Raw genomic sequence first — 22,975 nt, forward strand, 5'->3', positions numbered from 1 at the left:
GATCCCTCTACAGCACAGACTGAGGTCGGCCTTCAGGAACGATTCTCACACATCAAAATCGACCAGGCTAGCAATTGTTCTGACAGGACAAATCTGTTTGTCATCTGTTCCACAGTCTGAAAATGTCTTTTTTTTTTTTAATCTCCTCTCGATTCATCCACCTCTCATTCTGAAACATCCTCGTCTGTCGCTCAGAAAAACAGTGACATGCTTCACTGTACCATGGTAATTAATGGTAATCTCGGGCCCCGGGAAAATGTGACATCTAAGCAAGGGGTCTATGTATGTTAGTTCACACTATCAGTGTGTCGAAGCGCTGCGCCCCTGTATCTTTTTGCCTCTCTCCGATTAACTATGAATTGGAATATAAATAAGCAAGGTAGAAATTAGTAACTTGTACTAAATTAAACTGACACGCATGTTAAGTCACATAGATTGCTATAAATTAGACTTAAAAGTAGACCAAACATATGGTAAGTATAGTTTATAATTTTTTCATCATTTTGATGGATGGATTTATTAAAAAAAAAAAAAAAAAAAAATTGTTTGTATGCATATCTGACTAGAGGATAGTAAACCATTAGAAGGCAACATAAGTTATTTTAGATAAAATATGAGGGGTGCCAACAATGTTGACGGCTATCTTTTTGAGAAGAAAAAAAAAAGTTTAAACATTTTCTGAGCAACTGTATTAGTATAAAAATAGTTTTCATATTTTTGAGCAAACAATATAGCTCATTATATAGCCTTCTTTGCTCATTTTTATCAAGGGTGCCAATCATTTTGGAAGTGAATGTATATACAATACACCACATCTTAAACCAAACATTGCATAGTGCTTTCCAATTAAAAAATAAGCAAAAAGCCACTGATCAGCCAGTCTAGCTTGAGCAAATGGGATTTCAATTAAGACTTAAAGGGAATCAAATCTACTGTAATATGATTTAGAAGTGTGCATACGGATTTAATGCCCTCCACTTCTCCCCCTGTCCACGCTTTCATTTCAATTGCCCCCTAGGAACTACCAAACCTCAATATTCAGATTGTTCAGCCATCTAAGGGCATGACCAGGGAAATGAGAAGTCTAACTGGAGTAAGAGCATCCGAGACACTGGAAGCACACATAAGAAAGCTGAATTCTGAAACCAATCCGGAATTTTACAGGGAAACAAAAACTATTTTAGAACCAAAGTGATACATTGCAAATGAAAAATCTATAAATGTACGGGCTTAACAAAATTAAATCACTATTGACCTTCATCTGTAGCCAGTAGCCATAAAAATGTAACAGTTCAAGTCGCCAAGACCAAAATCCATTGGGCACGTAGGAGCAGTGCAGTGCAGACACGGAGGCTACACAGGTTTTGAAGCACAGCGGACAGAGAGCGTGAAAAGACAAAAGCTGTAATTTATAGGTTTTATGAGGTGCTCTATTCATTAAGAAATTTGTGCTACAAAGCCTCAAAGCCATAAGGTTAGTTAAGCAAAGAACTGGACACATTTTCCTTTACAAATTCCATCACAAATTAAATAAATTCAGGCAACACCACAACAAAGAATATTGAAAAAAAAAATTAGACCAATTGTCTTGCCAGAACCGTCATCTTAAAAGAGAAATCATGAGGATTAACAAACATTTCCACCTCCTGTATTCAATCAGGATGTCATCAAAATAATTTCTAATGTTAAACACAGACAGCAATTTGACGTTTAAGAACGTTTCAGAAGCCACATGTGTAGATTGGGGAGAGGGCCTTACGCCAAAACGGAGACCGATTACGGGATTTGCCCAGGAAATTAAAGTGAAGGCAAACGTCAAGAAAGTGGGCCATTTCTTTGACCACAATTCCAGCACAGTAACATCTCTCTTCTAAAGCCTCTGTAATGCTTTCTGGGTTAAACTGTATGGACTGCTAACATTTACACAACACTGTACTCAACATGTTCCTCTATCATTAACTATTTTCCGTTTCATGGATTATGGTATAGCAATTTATTTAATGAAATTCTATACCGCTGGAGCACCGCTAAACCCCAGTTCTGGATTATTTCCATTGCCTTTCTAGAAGACTATAGGACTTGAAGAGTCTTCAGGGATGGAGAAAAGGAACGGCCTGGTGACAGCTGTGTTGCCCCACGGTGTGCAGTGTAAACCACAATGAGAAGCGTTTATTACAGCCAACCTTCTGAGACCTAAAGGCAGTTGGATTCCACTTCCCTATTTGTTGCACGGAAGGTAATTGGTCGATAGTCAGTGCTTGACAAATCGTCTTAGAAAGATCGTTTTTCCGTTTTTGTAGGAAAAGGACTGTTGGAGTGAAAGTAACTAATGGGTCTTCAAGTACCATACCCTGCAGTGTTTCCCAACTAAGCTAAACCCCTAAACAATCTTACGCCGGAGATGTCAGCAGGTGTTATTGCCACCGAGTTCTTTCAGCGTCCACAGTGCGGACAAGACCTCGGTTTGACTTCTCGTAGGAAAGAAAGCATCTGCCACAGAGCATCGTCCCCGTGTCATTACTGCATTGGAAATGTGGTTCAGATGGAAGTGAGCCTTCTACTGTGCGAAGAGTGAGGGAGGAACCTTTCCAATAAGTAACTGCACAGGAAATTCCAGAACAAGTACATCCTTCGTCAACGTCAAACATATTGTCCTACAGTTGATATAATTGTACCCTCTGACTTAAATGAATGGTCTATAGCAGTGGTTCACAATCCTGTTCCTGGGAACCCAACGTCCAGCTGGTTTAAATTCCAGAATATGAGACAACCAGTTCATTATATGTGAAAAAAATCTGGAGCAAGCATACTTACTTTTTCAGGTTTTAAGAGAAAAAAAACAGCCCTGTTTGTTCATTTGTGTAAATGGATCTGTCTTTTCTAGAACAATTTAAATGTTTAGCAAATACATTGACTGTTTGACACGAAACATAACATTGCAGAGGTTAAGCCTTTGACCACTAAATCACACAACGAGGAAACAAATCCAATTAAAAATCAAGTAAAGCAAGCTTTTAACATTTTAGGTTATTTGAGGGCAAAGACACCTGAAGGGTTCCAAACTGGTTTTAATCCATATGTTTGCATAAAATTCTTCTGCAGTGCTTTTTAGATGCACAGAAACAGCCATAATACATTTCACCCGAGTTGGCTATTTCAACTTCGCAACCTATCTGACAGCTTAGAAATTTACGTTGATTGTCAAACTCTCATGTATTGGAAAACATCTGCTATTTGTAGTAAAGCAAAAGAGCAAACTGGAAAATTCAACTGTTTCTTCCTCTTGATTTAGCTATTGAAGGTGGCGTGATAACTTGGTATTTTTAGGACTGATACCACTTCAGAAGATGGCTAAATAGCTATGTAGCTGGCACATGCAGATAACTATAATTTTCGGTCATATAAAACAAGACCATGCATTTTAGAGTCCAGTGCCACTTAAGAGTAATATCTTTGTTAAAAAAATAAAGACTGAAAACTAGACTGAAGGCAAATTAACACAGGATGGATAACAGAGACATGAAAATGAGAGTGTAATGTGTCCCCATTTTGGCTCTGCAGACCAAACCTCAGCCTTCAGATTCAGGTTTTTGTATTGTTATGTTTTTAAATAAAAGTTGTTAATCGTAGTTATTGCCCAGTGTACGAACTACAAACAGTTGGCTCTGATGGGAGAGTCTTTCCCGCAATGGGACACAGACTCGGCACTAATTCAGAAAGAAACAGTGGAACAGACAGAAGTGAGCAGGAGTTAAGACAAGAGCCTTATGTGCCAAGTGATGTCATTCAGGGAAGGAAACTTAACAATTACCATTTGTTTCCAGCACAAGAGTCAGCCACGTGTTTATTTTGGCAGGCAGGAATGTCCATTTCAAAAGGAAATTACAGTCCTCTGATTCAAAAAATGGAGTCTTTGATTTTCTTTTGAATGGCGGCATCGTTTCTGCATTACCAGTACAGCTAGCTCATGAATAATACCTCTCAGAAAATGAGAAGTCACAGGGCTCTCAGACCAAAATACACACGGAGAAAAATCCCATGTGTACGTTGTTATATATAGTTCGAGAAATCAATGGCTGTAAATCTTCAGGAGATGAAGCGCGCTGATGTCAGGTATATCGATTTCTCAAATGAGCTGCTGAATACAAACATCCATGAGAAGTCATTAAAGCATGGTATTGCAGACTACTTGTACAATCATGGTTTGAAGAAAAGTAAAGTGGCCCTCAGCAAAAGCCAACTTCCATTTAGAATTACTATTTCAATCATCACCTGATTCATAAAACTAAGTGTCTCAATTATTGAAGTAACACATGGCAACATTTTCTAATATGACTACGGCTTTTCATTACTTATGGTAGGGTTTCATTCATATTTAAATATCAGGGGTGGCTAACCCTGGTCCTGGAGAGTCACAATCCTGCAGGATTTCCAGGTCTCTCTTAATTACCAATCAATGGATATCTTGAACACAGGGATATTTTGCCTAATTAAGACATAATTGGTTCAATTAAGCAGTTAATCTGGATAAAACAAAAACCTGCAGACCCTGCGGCTCTCCAGGACCAGGTTTAGCCACCCCTGGTGTGTGTGTGTGTGTGTGTGTGTATATATATATATATACACACACATATATATATATACACATATATATATACACACACACACACACACATACATATACACACATATATATACTCATTATGGAATCCATTACAATGTAATAGCCCTATGTAATGTTCTTTACTGTAGTATTCTATCATAGAACTGAATGTAACAGGCAATTAAAAGCACATAATAGTTTATGGCACTTAATTCTTGGGAAATTCATTTTCAGTGGCTGCTGGGCACCTTTCAGTGACCTGTGGGCTCCTTGAAAACCCACGTCACATTGACAGCACTGGAAATACAGGTTAGGCCTCACGCATGAGTGCATGGGACCTACATAAGAGACTTGCTCATTGTAGCATACACACGTAGCTCTTAGCCTACACAATTCACACAATATGCACATCTTGGCTTGGCAAAACCTGAGAACTGGTTATGTTTTTGATGACCTGCTCAGAACTGGGAGAGCCCCAATAAAGATGTTGGTAACACTTTACATTAAGTGTCCCTAATTACTGTGTATTCACACTGTTATTACTTGGTAACTATCAGGGTAATTATGCCTATTTACACAATTACCGTGTAAATACACAGTAATTAGGGACACTTAATGTAAAGTGTTACCAAGATTTTGTTTTTCATGCCCAGATATAAGCCTGGAAGGAGTTTATAATATTATGTAATACTATCATTATGGTTAAAATAATGAAATCTACTACAACAACAATCGATACATGAAAATCGGTCAATTTCTATAAAGATTCCCCAAGGAAAATAGGTTTTCTGATCAATTTGACAAGACAGAGAATGGTTACAAGACAATAGGGGAGTGGGGGACGTCTCATAAAACTGTGCATTTACTTCCTTTTCCAATCTTTTAGTTCCATTGACTGAAACTCAATTCCCTGCAGATACAAGTTACATCTCATCCCCTGTTGGGAACTAGTTAGCATCAAAAAGCAAGTGATAGCAGATCTTTTTATCTGTCCGTTTTGCTACCGTTTCTGCCCATTTAAATATGTTGCATCTATTTCCCTTCACAACTGCATAAAGGTTATAGCATTCAGCACTTGAATCTGTGCCCCTTTCAGACAGGACTCCTTCTCTGCCAATTGCAAGATACAGTGCAATACAGCTCAAGAACCAGGGGACATTGCAGGGAGACATTTTTAGATTAGGAGCATGTATGTGTACTTTTTCACATAAGTGTTCATAACGTTAAAAAATATTTTAACAAGAAATTCAGTATTTTGGAGATTGTTATATACACCAATTTCCACAATGGATTGCATCAGGACTCTGAGAGGGGTGTTTTGGGTGAGGAGTGCAAGTCCCTGACAGATATGGGTCATTTCAGAGCCTTAAGTACCCAGGCTCTGAGCTATTCACAAAGACCGCCGACAGAAAGCGCTTAGAAATTCATGCGTAGAAAAATCAGTAATGGAGTCAGTAGTGTTTTTTTTTTTTTTTTTTTTTTTTTTTTTTTAAAGAGATAACAGAGAGATTACGTGCTGAATTTACAATGCCAAAAAAAACATTCCCACACAAATATTGCAGTCCAAAAACTGTCCTTTTGCATCTCAGATGCTCTAATGTCAGATTACATCAGAGCAGTATGCACTTTATGTCCCAAGCAGGTTCCCTTCTCCTGTGGCACTGTGGGTAACTGCGGAAAGCAGAAACGGGTGATGTTCGCCAGTACAAATCTGCTGTTCGAAAACTGGACGTGAACGGTACTCACCCATTTGCAGCTCAGAAATGGTCTCCACCAGCGACCAGTCTGGGCTGTATCCGCAGTGGGACTTATCCAGGAGGCTGTCCAGGACCTGTCGGACCGTTTGCCTCTCATCCACCATCATGGTTTTGGAGCTCTCGTCAGACATGTGCACCCGAATTACCAGCTGCAGTGGAAATGGGGAGGGGAGGGGGGGAGAAAGCAGTGGATTAAGCTTTCCACAGATTAAAAATAAGAACACAGCCAACTGACATAGGAAAAACAGGGGCTGAAATAGAAAAAATGGATTATAATAAAATATATGGTGACGTTACATCAACTGTTTAAATAACATGCCTGTCATTTTTCTGTTCTGTTTTTCTTTTAATATGTGGTATAAATGCCAAAGCTGCTACTTTCACAATATCAGTTTGTCTTTGTGGAGGGCAGGTGTCTGATGCTGAGCAAGAAACACCTTTACTGTCACAGTTAGACGGAGACCCCCCACATGATCACAAGGTGAACTATTATAACACCATTTCAAAGAATATAAGATACAAAAAATCCGCTTGTTAGTTAAACAACTGAAGCAACATTTGATGGTGACTAATTCTATAGTTTTTCAAACACCTCTATCATTGCTTTAAAGTGACAACTGTACTGACTAGCAGGAATTGTCACAGTCCGTTCTTTATACAGAGCAGAAAAAAGCTGGAAATCATTTCAATAGCAGGAGTGACCCTCCAAATGTCAAAAAGGAAGATCTTTAAAGCCACACAGGTATTCAGATAGATATTCCAAACATTGGTTATGGCTCATTAAATGCATTACTTTCTAAAGGAAAACAACTAACAATACAGCACTAATTTGGTTTGTGCTTCAGAGAGACCTTTATTGAAAACCTACGGCATTTCCATGAATTAATGTGATCTCTACCACAAATAACTTCCTATGTGCATCTCATAGAAACACTGAAACCACATGAAGAAGTGGATTTCTGTTATTTTACATTAATTTCAAAGGTAATTAAAAAATAATATAAAAATCACACACAAAAAAATTATCATATACACTAGTTATGTAGGTCAACAGCATATTTATACAAAGGTTTTCATTTCCCTTTACAATTTATTTTTGCCCATTGAAGTGCAAATATCCCACCAGCACACATTACAGCAGCTGTTTAAGCTGCATTGGTCACAGTGACAATCACTGGCTGGCACCCGATCATTATTGTGGATTTGAATTGCTTATTGAAATCGCTCCTCTAAGTAAGATATCTGAAAGCAGAAGTTGGTGAAGAGGTTTTATTCCCAGAATCAGGCCAGGCGATTTATGGGGAAAAGACAAAAAAAAGTTCTCTGAAATAGTCAAGCATATGGAGAATTAAAAATAGAACTTGCTACACAAACAGCAGACGAGCTCCTATCCAGACGAGTATGAGATGGACATTTGCAATAAAAAAAATAAGCCTTTAAAAATTAGGGCAGTAACGTGTTTAAAAAGGAGGGAGTGGGTGCTACTGCAATAAATGTAATTCAAATTATAAATAAACATATTCACCCCCCAAAAAACTGTCCTGAATATATTAATTTTAAGTGCAGTTTTGGTTGTGGTACATTTATTATTTATTTCAACATGAAACCTGTAACACTAGTAATGTGTGACATTATTAAATGTTGATTGATGTTTGCTTTTAATCTGTAACTACAGCTGCTACTGTTGAATCTACAAGGAGTGTAGAGTATTCTGTAGGAAATACCTCAGTGGTCAATCTGCAGAAATACTAAGAGAGACCAGATACATTTATGTGCATTGAATACTTCATAGTAAGTTTTTTTTTTTTTACTGTTTATTAGGTTTAGTATTTTACCGTTTTTTAATGCAAGAAACAAAATGGTAAATTTTTAATATCAAATTGTAGTCTCACTTTAAAGGTGCACTACCTTTCACTTTTCACCTGTCAATGCCTTCTTTCATGATGTGTGTGTGTGAATGCGTGTGCGCAACAAAGCTGTGGTGTGACACAAGCAAACATGAATAGTAAAATCCCGTATGAAATGGGAGATTTGCGCAGAGCATCTACAGCAGGGGTGTCAAACTCAAGGCCCCCCCAATGGTTTTAATTCGGTCCCTGCAAAGGTGGTGTATCATTAGGTAATTAGGTCCACGACAGCTTGTGAATGCAGAAATTGCGTGTGAAAACTAAAATTCCCATCAGCCATTGCGAGTGTAGGGTTTTAACAGCCAATCACAGGCGGCGTTGCTGTCCGCGCTCCTGCTTTCAATCATCTGCAATAAACTCAACTCAAAATGTCCGGGAAAATAAAAATCGACAAGAAAGGCAGAGTGTTTCAGGAAAGCTGGGAGTTTAAAACCTGTATGCCTTGTTTGTAAGGAGAGTTTAGACGTAATGAAATAATTCAATATACGGCGGCACTGCGAGACTAAACACAAAGAGAAGTACTATTTGATTGTATGGTGTCTGGAGAGAGAGGCTGCACAAAGTGGCTGAATTAAAAACAAACTACAGCAAACCATGTGCATCAGGTGGCTACAGTTTATGACTAATAGGGTTTCTCAGTTTGACGCATTGTTGCCTAATTTCAACCGGTGTCCTAATTGACTAATTGTCAAGTTATTGCCGTTCAAACGTGCTGTTATGTTAAGCGAGAGACGCTGTACACTTGTTGTTAGTAAGCCTGGCTGCATCGCCAAAGTATTGTATTATATTCTGTGAAATCACATCTATATACTAGGATCGTAATGATGTCTATTTATAGGACAAGATTGGGTGGCCCTGGTTACCCGAGGTCAGTGTTTTATTCTCTGTAGTGATGTTAAGCAGTTGCATTTGAGATCTGAATATATTCAATTGTTAATTGCCCGTATTTTTATTCTAGCGAGCATCAGTCGCTGTTTTCAAACTATTGGGTTGTTTCTATTATTGGTTTTGTTTTTTACGTTGTTCTCGTGTATTTTTACTGGTGTTTGGTTTCATGTATGGTTATATTTGACGGTCTTGTATTGAGATTAGTTTGTTCTGTTTAAACTCCTACTTTCGATGATTCTTTTGGTTTGATGAAGATTGCTACTCGCTGCGCAATTACAAAAGGAGAAGTTGCATGCTCTTAACAAGACCTTTGGAGATCGCAGTGTGCAAGTGGTTTTAATCATACAGTCCTGCATCAATGACACACTTAGCGTAGTTTCAGCCCTTATTACAGCGCCGGTACACAGAGCGCCTGCGCGGTCAGCGGTTTCACCGATGAAGCGCAACAAATCCGCCCAAAGCTCACAGTGACATCTACACTGCACACTGAGCATCGCTTCAGCACAACACATTACACCGCACATTGGCAAGCTGGGTCAGTGGTTCCCAACCCTGGTCCTGGAGTACCCCCTACCCTGCTGGTTTTTGTTCCAGCCGAGCTCTTAATTACTTAATTGAACCATTAATTGATGTAATGATTTGGTTACATTTTACTTTTTTAAAAGAAAGTTGGTTCCTTAATAAGATAATACTTTCCTTATACAATGTTATACTGAACTTAAACCCCATACGGTTTAAAATTAAAAGGCTCTGATTTAAGAAATGATTACTTCAATTAAGGGCTCAAGCAATTGAGAGCTCGGTTGGAACAAAAACCAGCAGGGTAGGGGGTACTCCAGGACCAGGGTTGGGAACCACTGTCCTAAACAAATGAACCCCCTCAGAGCAACGATTAGGTCAAATGTGTGTTTTGAATAATTGTAAAAGTAAAAAAAAAAAAAGTATAAATCTAACTATGAGTGTTGCCAATTTTTCAATTGACAGTGAATTATAAATAGGGATGAGCAAATATTTATGCGGCCCTCGAATGAAATTTGAAATGATCATATGGCCCGTGGTAAAATTGAGTTTGACACCCCTGATCTACAGGATTAGTAATGCCCAACATTGTCCTCTTCACATAAATGTCACATAGCTGCTGATGTGCAAGAGCTAATTTCAGCCATTTCAAAAACTACAATATGTGAGCTGTGGCAGCTTTTCCCAGAATGCAAATGCTATTCTGCTCGTTAGCAGTCGTCGGGGCTTCCTTTGCAGAAAGATTAAAATTCCTCTCAAAATGAGAGCAGAACATTTCAAATATAAAGGAGACGAGCGAACAGGGCCAAGGACAGCCTAGACGTTTTTGTCCTCCCCCCTTTCTCGATGAAGTGACGGCTGTTCAATGTCCCTTGACGGTTTCTTTAATGCGGGCTTAAACTTGATAGAAGTGATCAGCAGGAAGCTCACAAATGTTATAGATGATTCTCATTTTAAGCTTGCAGGGATAGTGCCACTTCCTAAACGTACAAGGTGCAACATCCCATGAAGTGAATAAAAGCCCCAACTATTTTAAATTCCTCCTGATCACCCCTAAAATCAATGTGTCCTATTCAAATTGGTGCCTTCATCATAAATAAAAATAATAATAATAATAATAATAATAATAAGTTTTGGCAACAGGACCTCATCACGAAAATGAGGATTAGGGATATAATTAGGCTTGTGCGCACCTCTTCTGGTATAGCCCTTCCACTATATAAAAACAAACAAAACGCTACATTTTGAAGGCAGATTACAGGACACCCTGCTAGGTGTACTTCAATTAATTTAAAGGTCAGACTGCAAGTTGAATAATGTCCCCTACAGGACCAAATGGCTGGGATGGAATAAATACATTTAAAAGATTTTAATCTCTCTAGATGCAGACTCTCTCAGGGTTGTGCAGTTATTTGTACATTTGTAGACGGCTAGGCTTCAGAACAGCATCTCTCTGCTGTCTGGGTCTGGATTTAAAATTGACCTGCCCTAGAGAGAAAAAAAAAAAAAAAACAGGATTGCACAACTGTGACCTATGTATCCTGGTGCGTGTATTCGAGTCAGACTGGTAAAAGATGGCATTTACCCTTGATTTGCTGAGACATCTTATATTGTTTACTTATAAAGCTCAACACCCCCCATAATTTGAGTCGGATAAGAACGCCCTTTTGTATGCAAATTTACAATTAAATGGTTTCCTCACTGAAAGAAGACCGTTAATGCCGAGTGGGCTGCTTGGCTTTAAAGTCTTCCATCTTCTGTTAGTGAAGCTACATGCATCCAAACCAGCAGTTATGTCAGGCAAATTATATTAACAAATCACTATGAAGTGCTTACAGCCAGCACATCACCAGCTGTACTCACTGTGTAATTCATGTGTAAAGGCAGTCCTTCTTCTGAAGAGCTTGCGGTCCTGTTGACCTATTTACTGTCTGCATGTTTTTCTTTCTTTTTCAACGCTCAAGTCTTAAAAGGTCGAGAACCGTACGCAGACTGTCATTTCTGCAGCCCTGGAATTGTGAAATCTTTCAACAAAACTGCCCCCCCGCCCCCAATAGCTTTCTAATCTCTTGTTCTCACATGCTCAAAAAAGAGAAGATTTTCATTTCATCTGACTGCAGATTTAGAAATGGATAAATAATGATAAACACCAACAAACCAACCCAAAACAAGTTGCTAATCTATTGCGAGTCCAAGCTGTGTAAATATGCAGCCATTATTTACTATAGGTTACCATATGATTAAGAAATGACCATCAAACCAAACTGTTTGAAGAGTGAGTGCCAGAGGTTCAATTCAAAGTTCCTCTACCACAGTGCACAGCAAGTCAGGTGAAATACCTATGCAGTTCTTGTGCCTGTATTTAATTTATGCTCCGTACTACAATGTTTACATGACCGCAATAATTGACCAATAGAACAGGAGCAGGTGCTGTACACAATGAGTTTTTATTAAGGCCTTGGGCTCGTTTCTTTAAAAATAAAAACTCGATCATATTTTCAGTTAAAAAGCGCGATGATCAGTTTTTTGTTTTAAACGGCTTACCTTTTTGACTTGTGCCTCTTTGATCTTCTCCAGAGCCACTCGAATCTTCTCTGCCTTCAGCTTGGCAGCCTGCTCCTCCTATGGATGCACAACACACCGGTTTAAAACACAAACCCACAAGGAAAAATCAGCGACCGAGCATAGCCTGCCCTGGAGACTGCTGAAGGGAAGGGGAGAGGGTGTTCTCCCCGATCCAGCCTGAGTTCAAGTCATCGCTGATCTCACACTGTGGTTAGAAGTCCCCTCTTTGAATCTTCAAATCAGCAGCAGATACCTGGACACAACGCAGGCTCTTGTTCAAGTAAACGACAAGTGTCTGTCCTGATGGTGTAAGAGTACCTACTAGCCTTACTTACCTGGCTCTTCCAGCAAGACGCCATTGTAAACTGTATTCCTATTTACCAAGCAGTGTTTCTCAGTCCTTTTCTTGGAAGGCGATGTGTGAGTCATGCACCGAGCGAATGCTTTACGCCTCTGGCGCGGACCAAATTGTTGAGAGAACCTCTTTGTGTAACATTTTAGGAATATCCTTTCAGAGATGGCTGTTGGAAACCCATCACCTGCACCCACAGTGGAGGGAAAACCTTTTTTCTTCCCCCCCCTTCACCCCACAACCCCCCTCGTTTTCTTCAGTCGTTTTCCCCTCAAGAAACTGCTCCAGCACAGGATTGAATGGAAGTGGTCCCGTTCCATAGAGGGGCTGTTTACCTTCAGCATAAAAGCAGTTTGGCTTTTCTCACACACTCCTGAAACGTGCAACCTTAACAACAAAGTCCGGGACGGCTCATTTTCAGGCAAGCTGACAAGCTGCTTGGCCACCAAGCCATAATTTAAGCCATGTAAACCAACTAGGTGCAATAAGATCTTATTCCAAATAAACACACACACAGCCAGCCTGTAAGAATGTCTCCATTAAGATGTGGTCAGCAGTTATTCCACAATCCCCAGGTAACCAATGACCCTGGCAATGCGTGTGGAGGATTCAGTCTTCAAGCTTAAGGGTCAGAAACAAAGGAAGCCAGTGTCTCCCAACAGTTCCTCATGTGTCTCCTGTCTTAGGGAGAGCCGAGCAGGGACAGAGAGCTCCTGTTCTTCTAATGGCTCTGACAGAGGAGTCTGCTCTGATGCCGCTTCGCTGAACACACACACACGCACACACAGAGATGCCCCTCCGCACACGGCAACAGCTGCACAGCTCTGCGGAACGTGCCGAGTCATACGGCGTAATCCCTTTAAACAAAAGTGTATGGGCAGATTGTGTGCAGAGGAAAGGGGGAGGAACTGGGTACAGCATCACGGAACCCAAATCGGGCAGAGCGGCAGAAGATTTCAGCAGCCAGCTGTGTGTAAATGGAGTCACGACCTTTAGCGGTGGGTTTTAAGGTATTAAGGTCCAAGCTCCTAAAACCCTACCCAGTCACCCCCTATCGCCACCCCACCCCCTCCATCACAAACTGCTGTGCCCTGCCTGTGCTGTAGCAACTCAAAAGCAAAGCAAGCAACAAAAAACATGCACGCGTTTAAAAACAAAAACTGCAAGCATTAACATGGCTAAGGGCAAGAAAATGGAATCCTATTCATCTCTGTGACATACTTTAGCTATAAAATAAATAATTAAATAGAAGCACTCTGCCAACTCTTACACTGATGCAATAGCAAAGCACCAAACATAAAAGGTGCCTCACACAATATCTATTTTGTGCTCCCTGTGACCAAACTGAAGAGGCTAATACAGAGGTTCTGCTACGCTCAGACAGCAGGCTTTGAAGCCATTGCGGTGGGCTGTGGCGTGCATAATTCCAGGTTATGACTCATGACGTTGACTTCATTTCAAATGGGTGCATATTAATGAGCACACGGCCTGCACGATTATGTCTGCGTTGTAACATTCATAGCCTTCGAGACAAACTGGCTGGGATTAAACGGCCGTTTGGCGTGCTGTTGGAGGATTCGCGTGTACAAATTAATTAGAACGCTTCACGCTGAAGAGGTACAGGGGAAATGGAAATAAAATGGCACAACCTTGCCGAGTTAGACGTAAAGAATAAAAGATGCATTATTTTGAGAGTCAACGGCAGAAAACAGCTGTGCCCATTACCACAGATTCCTCTTCCACTGCACGTTACCTTCCCGTTTCAATTTAATGAGCTGAAATGCACACTCAGGGCTTAGAAAGAAAAGCAACAGATCTTATCCCTGCGCACACACTGCATAATTCAGAATAGACCTGGTATTCATTTGGCAAGGGGGATGTGCAGCTCTGTTGTGCCAAGTTAGTTCATGTTTACACGTAAGAAGATAATGCTTAGTTCGGTCTTACACAGCACTAATAAGATAAGGTGTACTTAGCATACGTGAAGCTAAATTAGGGTGTGGAGTGTTAATCCCCATGTTCAGCCACATTTCCCCCTAGGGAATGAAACAAGGCACCTTTTCCAAAAACCACTCCCAGCCCGTCACTGCAGAGGGCATGGAGATAAGATGCAGCTCAGATCGACGGGGTTATCAGGAGCGAACGTGGGAGGGAGGGAGAGGAAGCTGAAGTGCTGTTCACTCAGGACTCCAAGCCAAAGAGGATTAGAGTAATTCATGTACTGACGGACACTATTCGCTGACCCAATCATATAAAATATTCCAAACCGAGAGATTAAAACATTTTAATATAGCTGGACGCAGCTGGCAGATCCCACTTAACCCCCGCAGCGTTAAGTAAAAACACATAACCTGGATTGGATTCCGGCAGCGGCTCTCAATTTTGTTTTGATGTGCCATCGATTTCCCCTAACAGTTTCCCCGAACTGATGATGGACACAGCACAGCATCAGCAGTGCGTGGGTTTTCTGCCGATTTGGAAATGAACATATAAGTATCTTTAGTGCGATTTACTTCCTGACTCAGTATCACCTTTTAGTTGTATTGGATATGACAGCCAATAACGAGGTATAAACAGCATTCGATATGCAAAACAGGCAGCCAGACAAGTAAAAGCACTGAGTCACACTCAATGATGAATGACACCCATAATGCTGTCTAATACCTTAATCAGAGGAACAATCTGACACCCCCGCCCCCCCCTCACCTTTTTCACACATCTATTTCAAAAAGCTAAGAAGCCTGGCCCCTTTCAGCATTTCACTGGGACAAACCTAGCCACCCGAGCTCAGGAAATTAAACTTTCATGCCGTAATGCCTTCTGTCAATGCTAGCTGTCAGAACCACCATTGTGTGGTGTTCAGCGTTAATTAACATATCGTTATCTTCGGCACAGGTGTCTGCATCCTGGTGCGTCACCGAGTGGCTGCGTCTCTCGTTCGGTCTGCTTTTCAACAGCAAATAACCAGGGCCACCTGCTTTCACAGCCATCTCTAAACAGGTCTCTCCTGGGGATTCACCTTTGGCGGCTAATGAAACGGTTCGCCGTTCACCCACACAGAAACACTGCTGGTAAAACGGAAGCTGCTTTGAATGCCACTCCCCACAACGTGAAAAAAGAGCATAGCACCTTTAACACCAGGGCACAATTTCCAGTTTGACCACAACACAGATAAATATACATACATAAATATACTGTATATGCATCTTAAAAATCTCAGTAGGGTATATTGCATGCACCTACATGCTGTCATGCAACATGTAAATGTAAAGAGCACACACCTTGGGATCACATCAAACAAACCAACAACAACAAAAATGACAACATTACATTACAAATTCTGGACTGGATTTGGGGGATTTAGATTCCAGCTCCACAACTAGGGAGCACAATCGCATAGGAGGAGGGGAAGGGTATTTAGGTACACAAGAGCTGGTGCATTGCTGGTCATTCTGGGAGTGACACAAAGGACCCAAAGTTTGCAGATTTCACAGGAGGCATGCAAGGTAGCAGGAATTGACAGCGCAGCGAGATGAAGGCCTTAGGAACAGTACAAGGGCGAAGGAGGGAAAAGAGGAGGAGGAGAGATGGCTGAGACAGGCCCCTTTCTCATGCTATCTGACATTCAATAATTGCCTCTCTCAAATGAACCTGTCACAAACAGGTTTACATCTTTTACAGAAAGAGATTCAATGCAGTCTGCTTACAAATGAACCTGTATAATTAAAACTACATCTATATATACGACTGTTCATGAAGTAACTGATTTTCTGCCATTGTTTCTGATAACGCGTTGTCTGGCCACCAGGAATCTGATGACAACTACGAGCCTCTGCTGGTAAATGACATTTGATTGTGGTTCTGTCGAAGCTAATTGGAAGTTAATGTTCTAGGCAGCAATTTCAGCATTGCAGCCCAAATTAGGGGTCAATTGAATCCAGATACCAGCATTTTTGTGCCATGCTGCTGCAGCAAGCAAAGTCTGAAATAAAAAAAAACACAGAAGCTCTGTTAAGAAACCTACGAAAAGCTGGTTGGCTCTTTTTCTGTCAGATCCTCACTCCAGTGTGGTATCTTATGTCTTATCAAACATTTCAATAACTGAGCAAATTCGTTTTAGCAACTTCTGCCCTGTTTGTGCAGAAATGACATCACAAAAAAGGGGCAGGCTCATGGAAGGAAGGGGTGGGGTTACGCACTCTACCTATAGGGCAAAATCACATGCAGGCGGAAGAGGGAGGCGTCACCTTGGTCAGCAAGTGAGAAGGCTTTCCTGCAATGTTTTTCAGAATCAGGGAGGTTTCCCTGTCCAGATAGGAGTGCTTGGTGCAGAAAAAATAAGGAATAAAAGACAAGAAACGTCAGTGCAATGATTAAAAAATGTAATTTTTTTAAAAGTGTGAAAGCACAGAACCAAAAGCTGTCTTGTACGGACCATAGTCATCAACACTTTGCAGAAAAGAACCCTCCCCTCCCACCCCCACCCTGACCCCAATCCACATCCCCAAAGCAGCAATCCTGTATTGCATGGATTTGTCAGGTAGAAAAAATTCACAGCATTTATTAGAATCATTGCCCTTGTCTTAATCTCAAAGGGATCATTATGTGGGTCTGATTTCAACCACAGTTCAAATCAAAGAGGGGCCAGATTCCAGGCTAAGGGACAGTATAGGGATAAGGGTACACAAGTGGACAGGCAGGTAGGTATATAGATTTCATAACAGATACAGAATCCTGTAGGCTGCTTTTTAGGCAAGATAAACACTTCCTATAACCATTAGAAAATGGTATTGCCACATGTTTCTAGTATAATGACCTGTTGTGACCCATGTGTGTGCACTTGGTCATGTAACCTCACAAGAAACTGACTTTGTTTTGTACAGGACTGCTGCTTCTCCCAAACATAAGGTTACTTTAACAGAAGCTTGTTATTATCCCGGCTTCACAGCCCCCCACCCGTGTTAGAATACGCAGGCTGTCCTAAAAGCATCCCCGGTTGTTAGGCAATGTGTTTTAAAAAGAGCCAGACAAGAAGTAGTCTGGGACCAGGGGGACACAGCCCTTACTGTACTGGCTTCACTGTTATTAATGTTTTAAACACCCATCCAAAAGGAGAATCCTGCACAGGAGGTCAGGGAACAGAAGAGTTAAACAATGAAAGGTAACCAAAAAAAAAAAAAAAAAAAAAAAAAAAAAAGAGAAGCCCACCGGACCAGTCTTGCTCGGTGGCAAGTAGTGTTTACATCTTCCACTCTCCTTACATGGTTTCCTGAAGGATCCTAGACAATTCAAACTCTTTGGTCACTGAGCTACCTTCAAATGTTCCTTTGCTGCATGTCTTTCAAATTCGATTTTGTTCTAGCCCCACTTTTCTCCAACACACTCCGACACCTCCCATTCCCAGTGAAGCACATCCTGAAAGGTGGAAAACCTTCCCGTCTCCCTCCCAAAACCCCCCAAATTTCTGCACTGCTGAACAACGACTTGTACCACCGTGTGCTATACCACTTTTTATGGCCCAAAAACAGGACCATGCAGGGATAAAACCTTTTAGAAGTCAATTTATCAGTTACCTAGGCATGATTTTAGTATACATCAGTTAGTATTACAATAAAAAGGGGTCACAACAAAAATAGAAAAACAACTCTGAGTGAGTGATCAATTCAAGCATTAGACTTGAGACATAAGGCAGTTTGCCCAGGCAAGAAATAAACTGACAGTAACAGTTTTATACTGGCAAGATCTGGTGTCTCCTGTGACCCAAGAGAAGCTTTCACTCCTTCCTCTTTCATATCTCACAACATAGCCAAGCAGACAGCAATGGAAGCAGGTCTGGCGTATTCACACACAAATTGCAATTGGCCCTTAGTTACAGCATGTAAAGCTGTTCGCACATGTGCTGCAGGAGATATACACTGGACAGCTTTAGCAAAATCAAGCATTGAAAACTGCATAATTCTTATTATAGGACACCATTTTGGAAAAGCTAATAACACATTTATAAGGGAGTATACAGTCCACTTCACATCTTAATTATCAAAAAGTAGAAGGAGAGATTTATGGTAACAGAAAGGCCAAGAAATGATTACCAACAGATTTCCATTTGCTAAACACAGAACTAAGCAAGCAGAAAGCAGAGAGAAGAATAGTTCTCCTTTCACAGTTATCAAATCTATACATCCTACTTAAATAACAAGGGGCTTTATAAAGACATACAAATACTGGTTTTGGTTTTCCATCAATGTAAATACCAGAGTATTTATTTTTTAAGTTCCCCAAAAGGTTAAACTTCCTTTTATTGTTCATGTTCATTAAGAAAGAAAATAAAGAGCAAATGCATTTAAAACTTACTCTTTTGGATGTTGTTTCCCCTATAAAATGGAAACATAATTGGTTGGTATAAGATCCATTTAAATGAATCATGTTTTGACATTGGTAATTCTTTGACATATAAAGGTTGTATTGAAGGATGGTTAATTGCATTGGTTTTTAGTGAGATCATTGATATTATCCCTAATTGAGTAGGTGTAATTGATAGAGGCAAATAGGCTTGTATAGAATGGAGTTCATGGACAAATTTGTCTTGCACTTCATGCTCTTAACTACATTTACATCCTACACATTCCTGTAATGCCATTAAGAAATTAATGTAATATATAGGACACATTACAAGTCACTCTAATGTTTTCTGTACACAGTATATGTATGCCAATGTATTTTAACATCTGTACCACAGTACATCCATGAAGATAAGTACATTTGTTTCATGAATTAGCATTAATCAAAAAAATGATTTCAAATCCAAGCTGAGGTCAGGCTTGGCTTGGGTTGCGGTGACTGAGTTTACCACCTACAGAATGCCAATAACCAACATCAATCTGTTTTCCATCTGTTCTTAAAAGTGTGTCCTGTTAAACTTACTGCAATGCAGAACAAGACTGAAAATATTCAAAAGTTGACTCATTATAACCAAGGAAGTTCATAAGGCAAAATAAGGAGAGAAGGCCATAGCACCTAGTTTATATCCTCTCTATAGCTCAGTCTCCTTTTCGACTCTCCTACATTCTGCTTCACATTTCAGCAGCAGCAATATTATATTGCAGCAATATTAGGCTGTCTCTTCAGAATATTAGCACTGTAGCAGGTTTCAGTTCTAAGGATGTTGCAGGAATGCACAAGCAGATTTAAATCCTCTTCTGTGATTAGTGGCAACTGGATGAACTCCAGTAGTCGACTACATGAAACGCAGAGATGCATTTTCTGATGGATCTGTACCAGTAAGGAATAAGTTAAAGGGTTTGGAAGTCACTTCTCAAATGAGCTTCAACGCAATTACTGTATCGCAAACAATTCTGTTGCAGAACCAAAAAATGGCACGCGTCTTGTTAATTGTTAATACACTATATTGATTTTTTTTATAAAGCATCTTGTTATTTTATTATGTGGAATTATTGGGTGACTGTAGAAATGGGTAAATAACTTACACATGATTTTAGGTGAACATATGAACTCTCCCAAGATATGATGCTCATTCTTAGGACATTCTAAGACAATTCCATTATGAAGAAAAGTTAAGGTTAACAGACTTGCGTATTAATAACCCTACATTAGGTCTTCCTCATATAAAGACAATGGTATTGAGGAACAACACTGGTCTGCTATGGCACTGTGATTTTGCCACACTGAGCATCCTCACAGGAAACAGAATATTCAATTTTCTCTGAAACGCAAAACACTGCTTAGCACACTTATCTTAGGAGAGCTGTATCTCTAACAAGCTTGGGGATATGTGGTACCAGGGGAAATGTAAATGAGGGAACAGTAGTGGGAGAAGAGACGTCTAAAACATCTAAAACGCTGTCATGCAATCCATACCACAGAACAGGCATCGATGTTGACGCTCAGTGGGTTAGACCTGAGTGACCGAGGACACTGGAGGATACTGAACGTGTACACAGACACACACACACTGATGCCCTACAGACTTACAGTGCTCAGATCCACTTCCACTTCCTCTTGGGCAAAGTCAAGGTGGCGCCTGGCCTGCTTACTCGGCCGTCGCAGAAGGGCATGCTGGGAAGGTGGAGGAGTGAGAAAGGGGAGAAATCACAGAAGAAAAAAAAAAAAAAAAGAGGGTGCAAAAAGAAAGTGTTTAGGCATGCAAAAGGACACAGGGAAGGGTGCAGTCAACCAGGCTCCGATTTAAGTAATTTGTCTGAAAGCTAGGAAAGGATGACAACTGTGAAGGGTCATTTGGTGAGCGTTTCACTGGAAGCACTTCAGAACGCTCCCAGGCATTGAGTATTAATAGCTACCTGAGGGGGTGCTCTTTTGTATGTGTATGTAATGGCTTTGGAAAGGAGGGAAATGCTGGCTGTCAGATAAGCAGGACTATAGGTAACAAGCACCTTGATTGACTATTCAAGGCATGTACCATTAGAGCAACAGGGGAACGTCTGATTTGTCAATTTTAAAAGGTTCTGGAACGGGAACGTCTCTTGTGTCTGGTAATGTGGCCAAAAAAAAGAAAAAAATCACCATAATGTTTCACAGTTTTGTAATGTTTCGGAGAAAAAGAAAACCTTTATATATAGATTCGCTCACCACACCACCTTGGTATCTATTATCGAAACTGGCATTTATGATATTTACATTTACTGGATATATCATTTAGGTGTTCTGCAATTGTGAGCTAACGGATGGGTGTCTCATTTTAAACAGGGACGTTTTCCTCCTGCAGAATTCACTGTTTAGTGAGATTAAGAGTTGTGACAAATCGGTCTCCCTTCACTGACACTCATCTATTCTCTGCAGACAGTGTCGTTACACCGAGTGGCTGAACGTCTGGCTTTAATTAATGAACCATTAAATATCGAGATGTGTATTCATGCCTTATTACGAGATGTCGTAAGCGGATTAATGTAAAGTGCTATTGTAAATCCAGTGGATATAAAGGGGTTCCTTCACTAACTGTGGTTCGATTGGGGGGTTACAGCTAGAGGGGGAATAGGACCTTAAGAATTCTGGTCTCTCGTGGACATTTTCTCTGCAAACAGAGAGAGGCCCGTGGTGATGCAAAGAAGTCTAAGCAAAAAATCTGAAGGCTCTGTGTGTTTTTCTTTTCATCTGGCACCAGAATGGCAGGGGCTTCATTTGCAAAGCAGACTGCCACCTGACACCACCCAGGGTCGAACGCTGTCCTCCAGCCAGAAGAGAAGCCACTGGAGACCAGCCAACCAGGACACAAATTCCTTCCGAGCGATTAACTTTGGGCTGTAAGACGCAGGATTGACAACGCCGGGCAAACTGTTCGCCATGTATTCAGAGACAGGGAGGGGAATGACAGGCTTTAATCAGAATGAAGATTAAATCTGAGCCCAGTGGTGGCGGGTGGATGGAAACAAAAAACCATCACCTTTTCTGAGAGAGAGAGAGAGAGAGAGAGAGATGTGCCGTTTCACAGACACACATTATAATCATGCCGTTATCAGTGCAAACATCAACATTACAGTATACATCCCATGCAAGTTATTGGGTTTATTTTGAAGTCCCAAACTTACCTGATCCACCTTTACAAATAAAATAGAAGTCCATGTTTCGATGGATATAAAACGTGCAGAATGAACATGCATGGCAGGGGGATACCTTGCTCTGAAAAATAGCCCACATGTGAAAGAAAGGCCAGACAGAACTTCAAACTGATGGTGAACCACAAACCCATCAGCTCCCAAGTTGTTAGTGATAGATTTTCCCCCAAAACTGCTGATATGGTATTTAAAAAAAAAAAAAAAAAAAAAACTCTCCTTTCTTCTTGACCTAAACACCACCTCATCCTTTTAAAATAGTCACTGCTGTACACAGTCTACAAAACGGCACGTGCATTACATAATATAAAAGAATGTAGAAAATGGCATGAGGAGACAGGGCTCAAAACACAGTGTACTGTCCCAAAAAGTTATCAATTGCAGATTGGAGATGACCACATAAATGTGTAGTATTAATCCTAAACCACCTGCCCTGCAGAGGGGGCCACCTGTAACCTCTCTCATCTCAAGCGCAAGAAACTGCAGCTCCCAAAACCATAACTGACAGTGTTGCGTATTTCCATTGTTAGGAACAAAAATATCTGAAGTTGGTCTGATCTATCTAAGGTTAAATGTCCAATTTTACATTTTAAATCTTCAGCACTGGAGCATTGTGTTCCCTTAAATAACATTAGTCTAATACAGCTATTTGTATTCTCAGGGAGTTGGCAATGCTCTTTTCACGTACACAATTTAAAACGCTGTTCCGACATTTAAGTGTTTACAGAAGCTTTCAAATGGCTCAGTTTAGCAATTCATGTGCAATGCATGACTTATGTGGAATGGAATAACACATTCAC

The 22,975-nt window shown here is 40.5% G+C and overlaps 1 protein-coding gene across 7 annotated transcripts in view; it reads right to left on the reverse strand.

Annotated features, from left to right (window-relative positions):
• The window catches only part of raph1a (Ras association (RalGDS/AF-6) and pleckstrin homology domains 1a), a 131,268-nt gene that overhangs the window by 31,954 nt on the left and 76,339 nt on the right, over positions 1–22,975 (reverse strand). For 4 of the 7 annotated variants that reach the window (XM_066688380.1, XM_066688377.1, XM_066688379.1 and 1 more), the window contains 4 exons: positions 20,581–20,664; positions 16,839–16,913; positions 12,219–12,296; positions 6,350–6,509 (listed from right to left, as the gene is read on the reverse strand). In XM_066688380.1, the coding sequence (XP_066544477.1) occupies positions 6,350–6,509; positions 12,219–12,296; positions 16,839–16,913; positions 20,581–20,664 (397 nt within the window). The remainder of the gene's footprint in view (positions 1–6,349; positions 6,510–12,218; positions 12,297–16,838; positions 16,914–20,580; positions 20,665–22,975) is intronic. The other 3 variants (XM_066688381.1, XM_066688382.1, XM_066688383.1) reach the window with 3 other exon arrangements.

Source organism: Amia ocellicauda, chromosome 16 (assembly GCF_036373705.1).
Source record: "Amia ocellicauda isolate fAmiCal2 chromosome 16, fAmiCal2.hap1, whole genome shotgun sequence".
NCBI lineage: Eukaryota > Metazoa > Chordata > Actinopteri > Amiiformes > Amiidae > Amia > Amia ocellicauda.